Source organism: Beta vulgaris, chromosome 6 (assembly GCF_026745355.1).
Source record: "Beta vulgaris subsp. vulgaris cultivar EL10 chromosome 6, EL10.2, whole genome shotgun sequence".
NCBI classification, from domain to species: Eukaryota; Viridiplantae; Streptophyta; class Magnoliopsida; order Caryophyllales; family Amaranthaceae; genus Beta; species Beta vulgaris.
Genome location: NC_079207.1, coordinates 67,602,806 through 67,617,465, shown reverse-complemented (window position 1 = coordinate 67,617,465; position 14,660 = coordinate 67,602,806). Strand labels below are relative to the sequence as shown.

The following is a 14,660-nucleotide window of genomic DNA, read 5'->3' as shown; positions in this document are numbered from 1 at the left end:
TATTAAAGTAAAATTTTTTTTTTGCTATTTTGTTTCTTGTCTTATTTATTTTGACTCGAAATTTGTGTATACAACATTGACTTTGATTAAGATATGGGATATAGCATATTGGCATGTACTTTGTAATTTCGTATCAATAGCCCTTGAGTCAACAAATTAAAGTTGATTATTTTAGAATCACATACTACTAGTCTATGGAATATGAAAAAGGTCATTGCATCAAAGTTGAATAACTGAGAGCTTGTTTAGGATTTGAAATGATGGGATTAGCCTGATTTATTATTATTACTAGCTTTATATGCACGCAATGTGTGCGAAAATATATAGAAAATTAAATTAATTGTATAGAATTGTCTTTGCATTTTATTTTATTTTTTAAAAAAAACTGCTATTTATTAGTTTGAATGTGATTCTTTTTTCTTTTTCTCCCTCTTTTTTCATTTGGATGAAGCAATTACTTCCCTTTTTTTCATTCTTTTTTTATTTTTTGGTATCCCCACGTATGTGTTGCCATATATAATAGAAATTGTAATTTTTTGATATAAATTTTTTTAGCCTTGTGTATGACATAGACCGTCATAAGTCTCGTTATCTCAAATTCTTGTAAATTGAACTCAAATCTTTCTCTTAACCTAAACTAGATATATATTTTTCTTCTCTAAATTTTTAATTCAATAATAGAATTGAAAGTTCAATCTTTGACACACTTAGATGACGATTTTTATGCTATGAAAAGTTCTATATAGATATATAGATTTCTTGTTTTACTCCAAAGGCACAACAAAATGTATACAAAATCCTGATTTTCAATTTAGAGGTTCCGTTATGTGGCACTAACATGTACTAACACAGTTAACACCATAAGCCAGTTATCAGGTCATCCCTCCCTATGCATACTCATTTAGTTGATCTGATTTTTGGTAGAATTCTATACATATGAGTACAAATGTACAATTAGAAATAGTGGAATCAAAGACAAAATTTTATGCTCTCAAACGTAAATATTCAATGTATTTATATATTTATAAAAAGGTATATATGACAAATAAAATGTGACTTCTAATGTACCTTTTATAGCGTACTGTCAAATATTATGTAGAAATGAAATTTGGAGATCTCACGTTAGAATTTATACCACTAGCATCTATATACACACAATGTATATGCACGCGATGCGTGCGACAATATATTAATATTAATAGTAACATAAAAAAGTATTAAAAACTAATTAGTGTAATATTTATGGTGAATATTGATGAGCGTTATGATTTTTTATTAGCAGTGTTCTTGTGTAAAGAGTAATCTTTTTCATAGAGGACTATGTTGAAGTAGGATATGATATGTTATCTTGTACTATTGGTAGATAATTCAACAACTCTCCTTTTGAACAATGATCTAGGTTGTGTTATTTATTTATTTAGAAATATATATATATATATATATATATATATATATATATATATTATATGTGTATTTTATGAGTAGTACTTTAATTTAATTTCACAGAGTAGTTGAGGATTTTAGACATACTATGGTTAGTAGTGCTTCAATAAAAAAAATTATCTGATGATGTATGTTTATCTCTTTAATTATTTATTATTCCAACTAATTGTGATCCCAAAAAAATTAAAAAATGAATATTCTCTAACTTTTTATATTCTTTTATAGTTTGTTATTGCATGTTATTTGAAATTATAAATGGATAATAAGAATTTCTATCAATCTCTACTTTTAAATTTTTTGAAAAATGATTTTTTGGTCATTAGTTTAGGGCCCGTTCGGTATTACTGTGGTTTTCTGTTTTTTGGTTTTTTGATTTTCAAAGTCATATAAATATGTCCTATAATGAATAAAAAATTAGTCAAATTTATTGGGAACATGATGATTTTGAAAACTGAGAACTAAAAATTAAAAACCACTTTTTCTGGTTTTATGTTTTTGGTTTTTTGTTTTTAAAAAAACTGAAAACTAAAAACAAAAAAACAATACCGAACAGACCCTTATACTTTCAATTGTGAGTTTCCTCCCTTTTACACATTTTTATGTATTTCTTTTCGGTAATGCGGAACTTTCTTTATTATCCATTTTTGCAAATGATTAAAAAATTAATAAAATCTTTTTTTTATTATCTTTCTGAGATTAAGGATATATATGTCTTTTCAGAGGGGCACCATAGCTCCCTTGACTTATATAATAGAGATTATTATTATTAATATTATTATTAATATTATTATTAATATTATTATTATATCCAAATTAGTGTTTTTAAAAATTTTGATTTTTGAACCATGAATATGAAATGACCAAATTGTCCTTATCGATGACAAAGTCATCATCCTCCATAGTCCAAAGTTCAAAGTTTCACATTCATTCCAAACATTTTACAAAAGATTGAAACCCCAAAAATTTGTTCACTTTCTCTCTCCTCTGGTGCTGCCGCCGCCGCCGCCGCCGCAGCCGCAGTGCTCCCCCGCTTCTCGGCGTTGTTGCCGCATTTGTGGCTGGCTGTTGTAGCTTTTGTGTGAGTAAGTTGTTTACTAATTAAAATTCATTTACTTTTGAATTGAGACTTGTTTTGAAGTTTAGTTTACTGTGAACTTTGATTCCAATAAATTCATGACTAATTTTGTTATGGGATTGCATAATCAGTTTATCATAAGAGTTTGTTAGGAAGAATTTAATGGAGGAATTAGAAAGAAAGGTATGAATTTGTTTGATAATATATTCTGCTCCCATATGAGATGTTGTGTGTTAGATCTTTTCTCTTCTCAGTGCAGAGGTTGCACAATTGTAACGGGTTTATGTTTGCTTGTCGTTTCGATCGATTTCGATTTTGTTTATCTAAATTCAAGCCACCTTATGAAGTAATCGATGCTCGAATTGGTAGTTCTACTATCATCTCAGCTAAAACAATGTATTCAAATTATTCACAATCCAATTTTACTAGCTTGTTGTGGTATTCTTCCAAGACGGATAGACCTTTTCGACGAGCTTATAGAAAACGGGTTAATAGAAGGCTGAGATTAGCCAATAAACCCGTGCTTAATGAGGCTCGGTTTAATGAAGCTATATCCCAACTTCCTGCAAGGTTTGATGCTGATGATTTGCACGGTGTCATTGCCTCGGAAGATAATTCTTTGGTGTGTTTAGAACTATTTAATTGGGCATCAAGACAACATAGGTTTAAGCATAGTGTGGATACGTACCACATCACGATTCAGAAGCTTGGGGTCGGGGGGATGATTGAGGAAATGTATGATGTTGTTGATCAAGCCCTTGCTCTTCCACATTTTGGGTCGGAGCCTCTGTATAATACTGTTATTTACTACTTCACTCAAGCCAGGAAGCTGAGTAGAGCTATCACTGTGTTCAAGCACATGAAGAAGGCCGAAAGCTCTGACTGCAGGCCATCGATTATTTCTTACAACCTTTTGTTTGGTGCTTTTCTTAGTCGTAGAAGGGATACTTATATCAGTCACTGGTATATGGGTACTATGGAATGCCTTTTTAGGCAAATGATTAAGGATGGAATAGACCCTGATGTCTTCTCCCTCAATTCGATGATACAGGGGTATGTGCTTTCGAATCATATCAATGATGCCTTAAGGATGTTTCACCAGATGGGTGTTGTTTATAGTTGTGTACCCAATGCAATAACTTATGATAATCTCATCCATGGACTATGTGGTCAAGCCAGAACCAAAAATGCTAGGGAGTTATTGAGCCAGATGAAGGAAAGGGGGTTTGTTGCTAGTGCTAAAACATATAACTCGCTTGTGTGTGCTTTGGCAATTGATGGCGAGGTTGAGGAAGCTCTGAGTTTTTTATGGGAGATGATTGACAAGCAGATTTTATCTGATCTCATCACGTACAAGACGCTTCTGGATGAGTTTTGCCGGAAAGGAAGAGCTGCTGATGCTTTCACTTTGGTGAAAGAATTGAAGATGAAAAAACTTGTTAATGAACATAACTACAAAATGCTATTAAGTGGCTTTCAAAGATGATATTGCAATTAGCAGGAATTGAGGAGTCCAATATGATGTGAAGCTATGTTGCTCAGACACAAATCGAGTGACTACTCGGATACGGGTGTCCGGGTCTCCGGCTCGGTTATTTTGTAGAAAAAAGACAAGTTTTTAGTTTAAAATGAAGTATCCAAGTGAAGTATCATGTTGGACACGACACGACACCCGGTTTTTTAGGTAAATGAAAGTGTCAGGAGTAACATAGTTGTGAAGAATTGTTCTTTTTCGTAATATTTGTCGGATAATTTATCCATGATTGGACCTATTGCTGGGTGTTGATTTGAAGCTTCAGTAAGAGCCTGCCTGCTGGTGTTGTTACCCTATTAGGCTCCCTTGCAGCATTCGCTTCAAGGGCGGTTGTAGGTCTTTAGCTGGACATTTTCTTGAATGGTGATACTCTGAGACTTTGATATTTCTCTTGTTCTACACAATTGTTATCTATTTAAGGGTGTGTCTCTATAACTTATTTTTGCAGAACTTATTGAAACCCGTTGAAGCTTATATTCAATTTATCTGGAAATTATTGGATCTTATCTGAACCTATTATCCTTGTCAGATTGTCAATACTCCAATATGGATTACGGTATGGACATTTCAACGGTTTATTTTGGGTAAAAATTATGGAAGCTGGGGGTGAGCATCACTGCTATATACTTCCTCCGTTTCACAATAAGTGAAACATAGAGAAAGTGGGGAGTTACCAAGGAATTTAGAGAGAGAAAGTTGGGACCACAATAAAGTAGAGTGAAGAAGTATTGAAGTTGTGGTCTCCTCTTACTTTTTGGTGGTATATTTGTAATAAGAGTGAACTTTTTTAACCATTTAGAGCTTGGTTTCACTTATTATGAATTATGATTATTTCAAATAAGGAAAGTATTTCACTTATTGTAAAGCGGAGGAAGTATACTTCATAGCTCTACAAGATAGTACCAATATGTTACCTTGTCTTTCGTATTTCCTCTGTTTTTTTTTATTGCACCACTTTCCTATTATGGGTGTTTCTTTTTAATTGCATCATTTCCTATTGTGGTAAAGTTTTTGGACCAAATTTACCTTCCTACCCTCTTTTGACTTACCCAACAGCTTGATCGAAGCAAGCCTATAGGCATGAAAATGGAATATCCCAATTGTTTCTATTTTTGAAATGGAATATCTGTCACATATAGGCTTTAATGGCATGACAATATAATTGTTGACATGAAGTCGTGACCTAAAAGATAGAATAGAGCAATACATAGACAAATAAATTCCTTTTGAATTGCAAGTTACAATCCACCCACGATAATTAAAGGTACTTGTGTCTATTTTTACTCTTTTCTCTTTTTTTGTTTCTTGTGCCCATACCAAATGGTGCAATTAAAAAAAAACATTAGAAATATTTCATCTTATTATAAATATTAACAGAGATATTGGTGGTTTTGTTGTAAGCCCTATGTTATATTGATTTTTCCTTTTTTTGGTTGTTTGAGTCCCTTTGGAACTCAAATGATTGGTTACTTAGAGTTTCTCGTGTATTTGATTGTCTATTGTTTGTAACAAGTCAACAACAAAAGGATGTCATTCAATTATTCTGTATTTTAGTCAAAAAATGAAGTATAAGTTATTATTGTACTATTATGTATTTAGACTTGGGGATAGTAGATATTAGAAGTAAGAATAGTAGTACTTTGTTAAATTATTATGATCAGTAAAACTTAGGATATCGGATTACTTTCTTTCTATTTTGAAAACTCGGTGAAATGCTTGAGTTAGAAAAAAAAAATTACAAAGACTCTTGAAAGTGTCGGAAAAACCTAATGGTATTGATAGTATTATAATCTTTCTACACTTTTACTTAATCGTAGTAATCTATTGGGTATTTTAGTTCATTTAAGTTAGTTTTTTTGGGTGAAATAATTGGCACGAATCACCTAAAACTTCAATGGATGCTATTTTGTTTCTTTTTTTAGATGGATTTGATTTCAAATGGTCTCCTTAGGTTACCCTATAATGTTTATTTCCTAAAAGAATTTCAAAAGCGTGAATTGTAACCTTTTAATTCGACTACTTTAGACTATTTCTGCACTAATCACGGATCCAACAAGCTTTTTTTGCAAGAGTTCCCATCATCCCATGAATAAAAAGGCAATAATATATATTTCTTTATAACTCATGCATTGGTAGAAGACTCAAGATAACAATAAAGAAATTATAAATAAGAGAAAGAGACTAGGTATTAAAAGACAAGTATAAGATTTCCTGGGGTAATAGGGTGATGTTAGGAATTGTAGGCAAATCTTGTTAGAATATAGCCATGTTCAATGACGGAGAGTTAATTTTTTTATTAACCTAAAAGCAAATATTTACACAAACTTCCCAAATTAAGGCTAATAAAAGTCGAACACCCGACCAAGAAGTTGAGAGATGGGAGCTCCAACCATTTGGTTCCCACATGATTCTCTATGACGGTGATGTCAATGACTGATGCATAATGATATCTATAAATACGAAACTATCAAAAAAGAACTCTCTAAGGAAGGGCCAAGCAATACAAGCAAAGTTACAACGGAAGTCAAGTGCAAGCTTTGATAAGATATGAAACGAGTTGTACACGACATTAATATAGGATCCCATCATCCCACCCATCCAAGAAATCCCAAGATATCCTCCAACACTAGAAGCTCCTCGAGTGAAATCATCGCCGGAGCTCGAGAAGTCCCATGTTCACCACTCTCGACTCCCGAGGGCTAGCCAAGACTACCTCTCGGATCGCATCCAAGGATCATCAAAGACCATTTATGAACATATTCTAGTCATATATGGTACTAAATAGGAGCCTTCAAAACAATTTGACGTTGGATTATAGCCATGTTTAGTGTTCACTGATTGATGCACAATGCATTCCGGTAAAAAGAAATCCTTGTGTCCAATACCTACGATGAAAAAAATGCTATGTTGTGTTTCTAAATTGTTTTTGAAATCCTATAACGTGTAGCATCAACAATTCCTAATATAATATAGGAAGCATAGATGTAGCTATGGATACCCGATAACAAACTAACTTATAAGCCATAAAACCAAATACATGTATGAATTATGATACTCTAAGATAAACAAAACTGATAGGGTCAAATCAATTTACTAAGCACTAGCACCATCAGTCCTTGAGGATGATTTGTCCGTGCGAGATCTCTTCCTCTTCCGAGGCCTGCTTCTCTTGGCATCACTACTAGTCTTATCAGCCTGCATCCACAAATCCGTGTCTCAATGAGATGACACACTTTGCAAGAAATAGAAATTTAGCTTTACCAGCCAGGCTAACATCAGGTAGCAAACGAGTTACGGGTCATCTAATTCCGTTTCCTATTTGGGTTGGGTTTGTTATGATTTAGGGTATAGTTCAGGTTAACAGGTACAGGTAAGTTTGGCGAGGTCTACTGAACCTAAGACCTCAGTCTTTACACATTACGCTAACATCATTGGCTGCGAGGTTATTGAAATCCAGGGACAAGTGAAATATAATGTTGTAAGGGCATGCTTAAAGTGGCAGTAATGGCCACAAAATGAGGAAAGTGAAGGTTACTTTACGAGGTAGTAGAAGTGACGATGTAGATAATGCAATGAGAGAGATGGAAAGAGGAACTATTACCTTCATTTTCCGGGGGAGAGGGGGGGGGGTCGTGTTACGTGTGTAACTATTACCCAAATGAGGGTAATGATTCTCCCTCCTTACACGATTAATAACTATTCTCATGTATCACGACCTTCATTCACCTTCATTCTTTTTTATTTTTCCTCAATCATCCACTTAATAGTCCAAGCATGCCCTGAATGTGGCTATCTCATCCTCTTTTTTCCCCTACTGTGTGACTTATCACAGCTTGAATAGGGAAAAGAAAGCAGCATATTTATCACTATTACCAGAATCACATTGCATCTCAGTAGACTATGATCTTCAGATAACAAATGCAAATTCTGAACTAGAAAAAGATATCCACAAGTTATTGAAATAAATAAGACAAACTCACCTTTCCAGCATTAGGGGCTGAACTGCTTGTAGTTTTCTTCTTACATGACAGTGGGTTTGGACCCTGCAATGTTGGAAAAAGCAACAAAAGCTTATGTGTGAGATTGACATATAAAAAGTAAACATATAATTATTTTCAAATAAACAGCCCAAGAAACAAGAAGATACATTATTGCAAGTTCTTAGAAACTTCAACAGTGACTTATCCACTAGTCCAAATATCAGCAGCGGATATGGGGGGTCAGGGAGGGAGCATACATTCAGGAAGAGCAGCCAGTCAGGACGTGTAACAGATATAGCACCACAAAGGTGATATCCCATGGGAATGTTTGCAACACAGCAACATGAAACGACAAATAACTTTAAATTCACAATTCAAGGTCTTCGACCCCCAAAGGCAGGACCAAAAATGATGTTATTGTATCTATAATTCAAGACTTCAAGTGATACATAACATCTTGTTGCAAGTTATACTTCGCACCGTACCTTTTGGTAGCCTTTCAATTTCATGAAAGAGTATCGAGGGTCATCAACCTCTTTAATTATGTTACTCAAGACTCCTTGAAGACTGTCTGAGAGGTCTAGGGATCAGAAGAACCAATATCTGAGTTTCAAAGTCTACTGTCTAGACCTATTTTCTAGGCACCAGCACAGATCATGCATCTCAAGAGTTCCAAAGTTATAATAAATTACACCACTAAAGCTAAAAGAACGAGTTTAGACAAAGTAATCTAATTACCCCATAAAAATATTGAAACAATACATAGCTCCCTTTCCCCGTACAAATCACAGCATATAAAGGGAGAACAAGTAGAAAAACAGTAGAGACTTTTCAGCTCCTCTAGTCTTGAGCACAATATGGTTCACTCTTTGATTAATGTCTGCAGAGAAAGCATAAAGGTTGCAGAAAAACACAAAGTCACTACAAGAAAGAAAAAAGAAATGACTTATTCAAAAAAACACAACTCCTCTCCCATCATTAAGAGAAACTAGAGAAACACATATGTGGCCATAATTGGAAAATACACCAGAGAAGTAACAGAAAAAATTATGCTTTGCTGCACTCTCCATCAGAATTTCTAGTATTCCAAGTATTGGTATATATAATTCACTGTTAGTTGGCATTTCGAGTTTTTCTATCCAAACACTAAATTGGAAAATAAGTATGACGTGCCAAGCGTTGGGCAGAAACAACATTGAAGCTAAATCAACGTTATTATGTTTCTCCCTCTTAGTTCGATTCCTCTGATCCTCTGTCAATATCTATCCTGGAAGAACCAGTCATATCCTGGTATGTCTCTTCTCTGTCATGTATCCCAAGCCTGCAATGTGTCAGCCAGAGTATTCTATAGATTCAGCCATCGACAGAACAAGTAACGCATCTGAGCAACCAAATTTTAACCTTTGTCAAGCCTAAAATATGAGTCAAGAGTTTTCACGTATGTAAAATGCTATAATATTGATAAGTGTGTATGCCTCAGTAATAGAGTTAACAGCCAAAATTACTATGTACCATCCGATGAAAGACAGCGTTCTATTACCACTTATAGTTCAACTAACAGCTTTACAGGATAAGTGAAAGAGAAACTCTTTGCATCTAGATCTGCTGTTTTTCCGGGAGGGAACAAGAGAATGAGGTTTGCTTCATTTTTAAAGAAATGCTTTTCTATAATCGACACGAGTTTTAGACAGCGTCTTGAGCTCTGGGACCGCACTTCCATAATCCATAGAAAATAAACGTTACCACATATGACCAGTAAAAAAGGACGGATATTTTAATGAGGACATTTCTACTCTTCTGCAGTAAGGACTTGAAGAGTTCAAACTCAATAACCAAATATTCTAATCCAGCATGCCGATCAAGCTTTTGTAAAAGGGCTATTTATTTCAAAAGTTCAGCCGCTACCCTCAGCTTCAGATGTTTCTAAGCAGTGGCACAGAGGCCCATAGAGAATCTCCCGAAATAGGTTCTAGGCCCATATACTCAAAACTTTGGAGCTATAAGAAAACTTTCTATAAACTTCTTTCATATATTAGTTATACTGAATGTCAGTGTTTATTTACTAGACCTATTCATCACAGATCAGTGAAAATGATTAAAATGAAACCTTTCTCCACAGTAGCCACCGGAAACACGTAGGAGCAGCAGGTATGCAAAAGTGATAAAAACACGAGAAAAAGTGAAACATTATAAAGGAATATAACCTTTGCTTTTTTCCTTTTAAATTGAACCTTGTCCTTTGCATCCGTCTTCCTAGGCTCTCGACTTGCTATAACCTGACCCCGTAAATCCTCCTCATCAATTTCTTCCTCGGCATTAGAAGAGTCCTTCAATTCTTCTGCATTCAATATGCTCTTTACTCTCTTCTGTAACAACTTCTGTTCTGAATCAGTCATATGTAACCTTCTTTCTTCAGCAGCCTTCACATATTCACGCTGGAATGACGGAAGTTGCTCAACAAACACAGCATTCCGCAGACCAAAGAGCACAGGGACTCCTGGTATCTGGGAAGGATTTAGCAAAAACAAAATTATACAAATTGCCTCTAGGCAAGCACAGCTTCACCAAATTATAGATCATTGCAAAACGCACTCATTGAAAAGTGGCATATCATGCTAAGATCAGCTTAGAAGCACAGGAATAGTACTTTCTTCAACATTATTGAAGTATAAAACACAAACCAAAGAAACACCGGCAATGATCTTGTTGCAGATTTATACTCTAGCCTTCTTTGTGTCATTTCACGATGTTATCTCTAAGATAATTGATTGTGGCTACAAGATCAAGTGATAACAAATAAAATTACAGGACAATGGAAAAACACAATTTTACTAGAATCCATGCAATAAATGTCATTGCTTCAATCATCATCAAGGCTTCCAGGCCTAGTGATACACACTGAAGAGCTTAATTCCATTGTTTAAATGCCAAGACGCCTTGACAATTTCAGGGTTATACATTTTTTTATTTTTTATATTTTGATTAGGAAATTAAGTCAGCCGAAGGGCTAACCCCTACAAGGCTACTAGCCTGTAGGAAACACCAACACATTGGCTGGTAAGGCATGCGTAGCATGCTAAGGAAATACCCCAACATAATGCTGGGAGTAAGGATCGAACCCCTGACCCGGCCAAGGGGGAGCGCTCTACCCACTTGAGCTAACTCCTATCCTTTTTTCAGGGTTATACATGTTACAAGAGAGAAAATTATATTACTTTTTAAATCAACATTGGGCAATGGTTGGGTGTAGTTGTTCTTCAAGGTATAATTAGTCTCTTATAAGGTTGCTAAGAACTGACATTTGGGGGAGGGTAATTTAGATATTATCTTCTTTAGTTAACCTGGGAAATAAGTTAGATAGTTCGCCGGGAAATAAGTTAGATAGTTTATTGGGGAAAATAGTATAAATACAGAGCAACTTAGAATGTGAAAGGCATCTTGAAAGTTGAGAAGTTCAGCGAGGGAAATGATTACTTGGGAGATCTCTAAAAACTGTCGAATATTGGCTAGGTTGTAATCGGTGTTGATCATCAATACAATCATATCTTAGTGATTTTCTCTTAAGTTCTTCAGTAATCCTTCTTCCTAATTCCTCTAATTCTACTGTCGTACTGAGAAATTAGCTAAGGATTATCTTGGTTCTTAGCATAGATATGGTAGTTGGCTCTTCATGTCCTACACTAAAGTTACATATATCTATAAAAAAGCTAGGAATTTACATCAGTTAGTCAAATTTCTTTTTGAAAAATACTCAGAAGCAGTTTATTTATTTTTCCCCACCACAAAAGCTAGGTATCTTAAAGGACCATATTTTGAATCTGAGACTGAGTTTATAAAGTTGAGTTTATATTCCAACCCCTCTATTGATGACTGAAGCACCAAAATATAAGCACCAATGGCATCCGTCGCCACCATCACCACCTCAAAAAAATATTTATATAATATACTAAAGTGGCAGCCGCTCCAACATGTTTTCCCTCCTTAACATATCAAGACTAAATAAACAGTTGCACTGCAGCTCTAAATAAAGGTCTTATTAATTGGACATTATCTAAATGTCTGCGTTGATAATAAAATTTACTTTAAATATGGATAATAAGGGTTTGATGTATAAATGCCCAAACATTTTCATATACATTAATCGAAAGAACCAGGCATGGAATGGTTATTATCTACACAAAAATGAAGAGGGTTAAAATCCTACTTAAGTCTCTCTTTCTAACACGTTTCTCTTGTTGTCCTTCCATCCACCTCGACTAATCTGGTAGATTAAGTTATTCTCCACGGAAACATCAGCAAATGAAGTAAGTGATTCCTTGTGGCCATAGGAAAATCACTTATTAAAGAGCACCTCATGGCTGCTATTAAGGGTCCATTATAAGCATAACCAATAGTTTATAGAAGTATATTATAACCTAACAGATACACTCTGATAGGCAAGATTCTAATATGTATCTTGGAGACTCAAACTAACTTGCAAATCAGATGGTTAAGTAATTCAAAGCTGACTGTCTTAATAAGGACTTATGCATCAGGCCTCAGCTCAAGAAAAATAGCTACAGTTTGATTCCTGTGAAAAAAAAAACCTTGTTTTCTATTTTGCTTCATTTGCTCCATTCTAACCCATCAGCACAGACAACAAAGGGATGCAAGAAGGGAAACATGCATCCATCTCAATGACGATAAATAAGTGAAAAATCCAAGCATAATCATCGGTTTAACTAGGTATAAAACAGGAACAATTGCTGAATTGAAAAAGCATGCCTATATAACATATAAAATCTTTACCGAGTTCTAAAATAACTCAAAATATACCTGGACAAGAACAACAATAGCTCATTATGGGTGATATTGCTATCCAAAAGTTGCTATCACAATATAACACGATTTCATTATAGAATCTTTTAAAGTTATTTCCACATACCTACTACCAGAGAACAGATACAATAGAGAAGGGAACATATACTTATAGTTACCTTCCGACACTTCTTCCGTAAATCCATGTCTTGAGTAGCAACAAAAAAGTGTTCAGGATTATTTTCTCCAATGATCTCGATCATGCAATTGAAAGCACTTTCCTTCTCTTCATGCTCACATCTGCCACAAAGTCAAGTGGTTAATATATCAAGGAAACTCATGATTAAGAGCACATAACCCCTGCATACAAAATCCTACACAAGATCGTATCATAAACAAGTTCAAAAAAAGAGAACTAGTAGCAAAGCTTGCCATCTAGGTAAGAATGAAAAAGTGTACAAAGGAAAAACTGATATTAGAACTTTCGGGCTTCTTTAGTTACAAAAAAACGTTCACCAAAGCAACAAAGTCAAGATGAAGTCTTGACAATTTCAAGCACAATTCAGTAGAATCAAGGACAGCTGACATGAATAAGGAACTCGCCGACCACGATGAAATTGATAATGAAATCCCATAAACTATCTAGCAGAATTCTAACCAAAAAAATGTCCAATAATTGCACATTAGGAATACCAACAAGTTGAACATAAGAGTTGGGAGTTTGGGACTTTGTGAAAAAATTCCAACTGGGTAACATACTATTATTGTATCAACAAGCAAGGATTTTAATGATATAAACATTCCAAAAATTCATACATTCAAAAACAATATAAACCCATTTGACACAATTAACAAAAAAAAGTCTTACACAAAACCCATCAAAATAACATAATCAGGCAACCATCAAAACAAGTTCCAATCTAATTAAACTTTCCCCAAAAAAAATCAAACCTTGCAAGCTTGAAATCTTTACGAGCAGCATGAAAAGATTGAGCATGTGAGCTTCCAAGAGACTTTAATTCTTCAATAACACATCTAACCCAAAACAAAATCACCCACATAAAATCAGTAAAAATAACAAATTAGTTACAATTAATGGGAAATTTAAAAAAAGAGAATAAATTGTTAGCAAAAAAAGGAAGTAAAATAACTTAGAAGTGAAGAGCTGAACAGATGCACCAAGAGCATTAGAGACAGAAGTATCAGGAGAAAGATGATTAGAAACTAAGTGATGAACAAAAGTACCATCACACAGTACTTTGAAAGGTTCCCTAAAACCAAAACAAGCGGTGTAAAACCTAACAATCTTTCTGTGTCGCTTATGTTTTGTAAACCTCATTTTTCGTCAGTTAATCAGAGAGTTTTAATGGAAGAGAAAGTGAAAGTAAGGAAAGAGAAAAATAGAGGGTTTTTGAGACGAGGAGAGAGAGGGGTTTTGAGACTTGAGAGGTTTATGGTTCTGTGCAAACCCGTATAGGTTGGTGGCTTGGTGCGAGTTTAAAGTTTAGCTGTTAGAGTTTTAATTTTTTGTTTAGTATATTTGATTGTTGATTTGATAATTTTTTTTTTATAAAAGTGTTTGGTAATAATTAATTGATTACTAAAAACTTATTGATATTTATTTATTTAAAGGGACATTTATAAAATATTTTAATACATATGTAATATTATTATTAGAGGCAAAAAAGTCATTGAAGAATTTTTTATGTAATCCTCTAAATAGAAATCTCCTACTATGAGCTTTTTTATTATGAGAGTTTTTATTCCAAAACTTCCTCTAAAACTCTCTTTTACCAAACACCTCTTATAGAGTTTTTGACTAATCAAAACT

The 14,660-nt window shown here is 34.2% G+C and overlaps 2 protein-coding genes and 1 long non-coding RNA gene across 3 annotated transcripts; 2 read left to right on the top strand and 1 right to left on the bottom strand.

Moving 5' to 3' along the window:
- Positions 1-2,343: 2,343 nt before the first annotated feature.
- On the top strand, positions 2,344-5,034 carry LOC125498377 (uncharacterized). Its single transcript, XR_007275363.2, has 2 exons — positions 2,344-2,525; positions 4,582-5,034. It is a non-coding gene; the product is annotated as an uncharacterized LOC125498377 (long non-coding RNA).
- LOC104897656 (pentatricopeptide repeat-containing protein At2g27800, mitochondrial) lies at positions 2,520-4,568 on the top strand. Its single transcript, XM_010684593.4, has one exon. The coding sequence runs from the start codon at positions 2,742-2,744 to the stop codon at positions 4,002-4,004; it is 1,263 nt and encodes a 420-aa protein (XP_010682895.2). The 5' UTR covers positions 2,520-2,741; the 3' UTR covers positions 4,005-4,568.
- Positions 5,035-6,842: 1,808 nt separating the features above from the next.
- LOC104897655 (uncharacterized) lies at positions 6,843-14,305 on the bottom strand. Its single transcript, XM_010684592.4, has 6 exons — positions 13,981-14,305; positions 13,781-13,864; positions 13,009-13,129; positions 10,237-10,536; positions 8,033-8,095; positions 6,843-7,247 (listed from the first exon to the last, which is right to left on the bottom strand). Exons 1-6 carry the CDS (start codon positions 14,166-14,168, stop codon positions 7,146-7,148), a joined length of 858 nt encoding a protein of 285 aa, XP_010682894.2. The 5' UTR covers positions 14,169-14,305; the 3' UTR covers positions 6,843-7,145.
- Positions 14,306-14,660: the final 355 nt, after the last annotated feature.

What these genes read in the sequence shown, in the direction of transcription:
- LOC104897656 (XM_010684593.4), top strand. Translation starts at nt 2,742, where the DNA reads ATGTTGTGTGTTAGATCTTTTCTCTTCTCAGTGCAGAGGTTGCACAAT.
- LOC104897655 (XM_010684592.4), bottom strand. Translation starts at nt 14,168, where the DNA reads ATGAGGTTTACAAAACATAAGCGACACAGAAAGATTGTTAGGTTTTAC. An exon ending in AAAGATTTCAAGCTTGCAAG is followed by an intron (nt 13,130 to 13,780) that starts GTTTGATTTTTT and finishes ACTTTGTGGCAG; the next exon opens with ATGTGAGCATGAAGAGAAGG. An exon ending in TTAAAAGGAAAAAAGCAAAG is followed by an intron (nt 8,096 to 10,236) that starts GTTATATTCCTT and finishes CCAACATTGCAG; the next exon opens with GGTCCAAACCCACTGTCATG.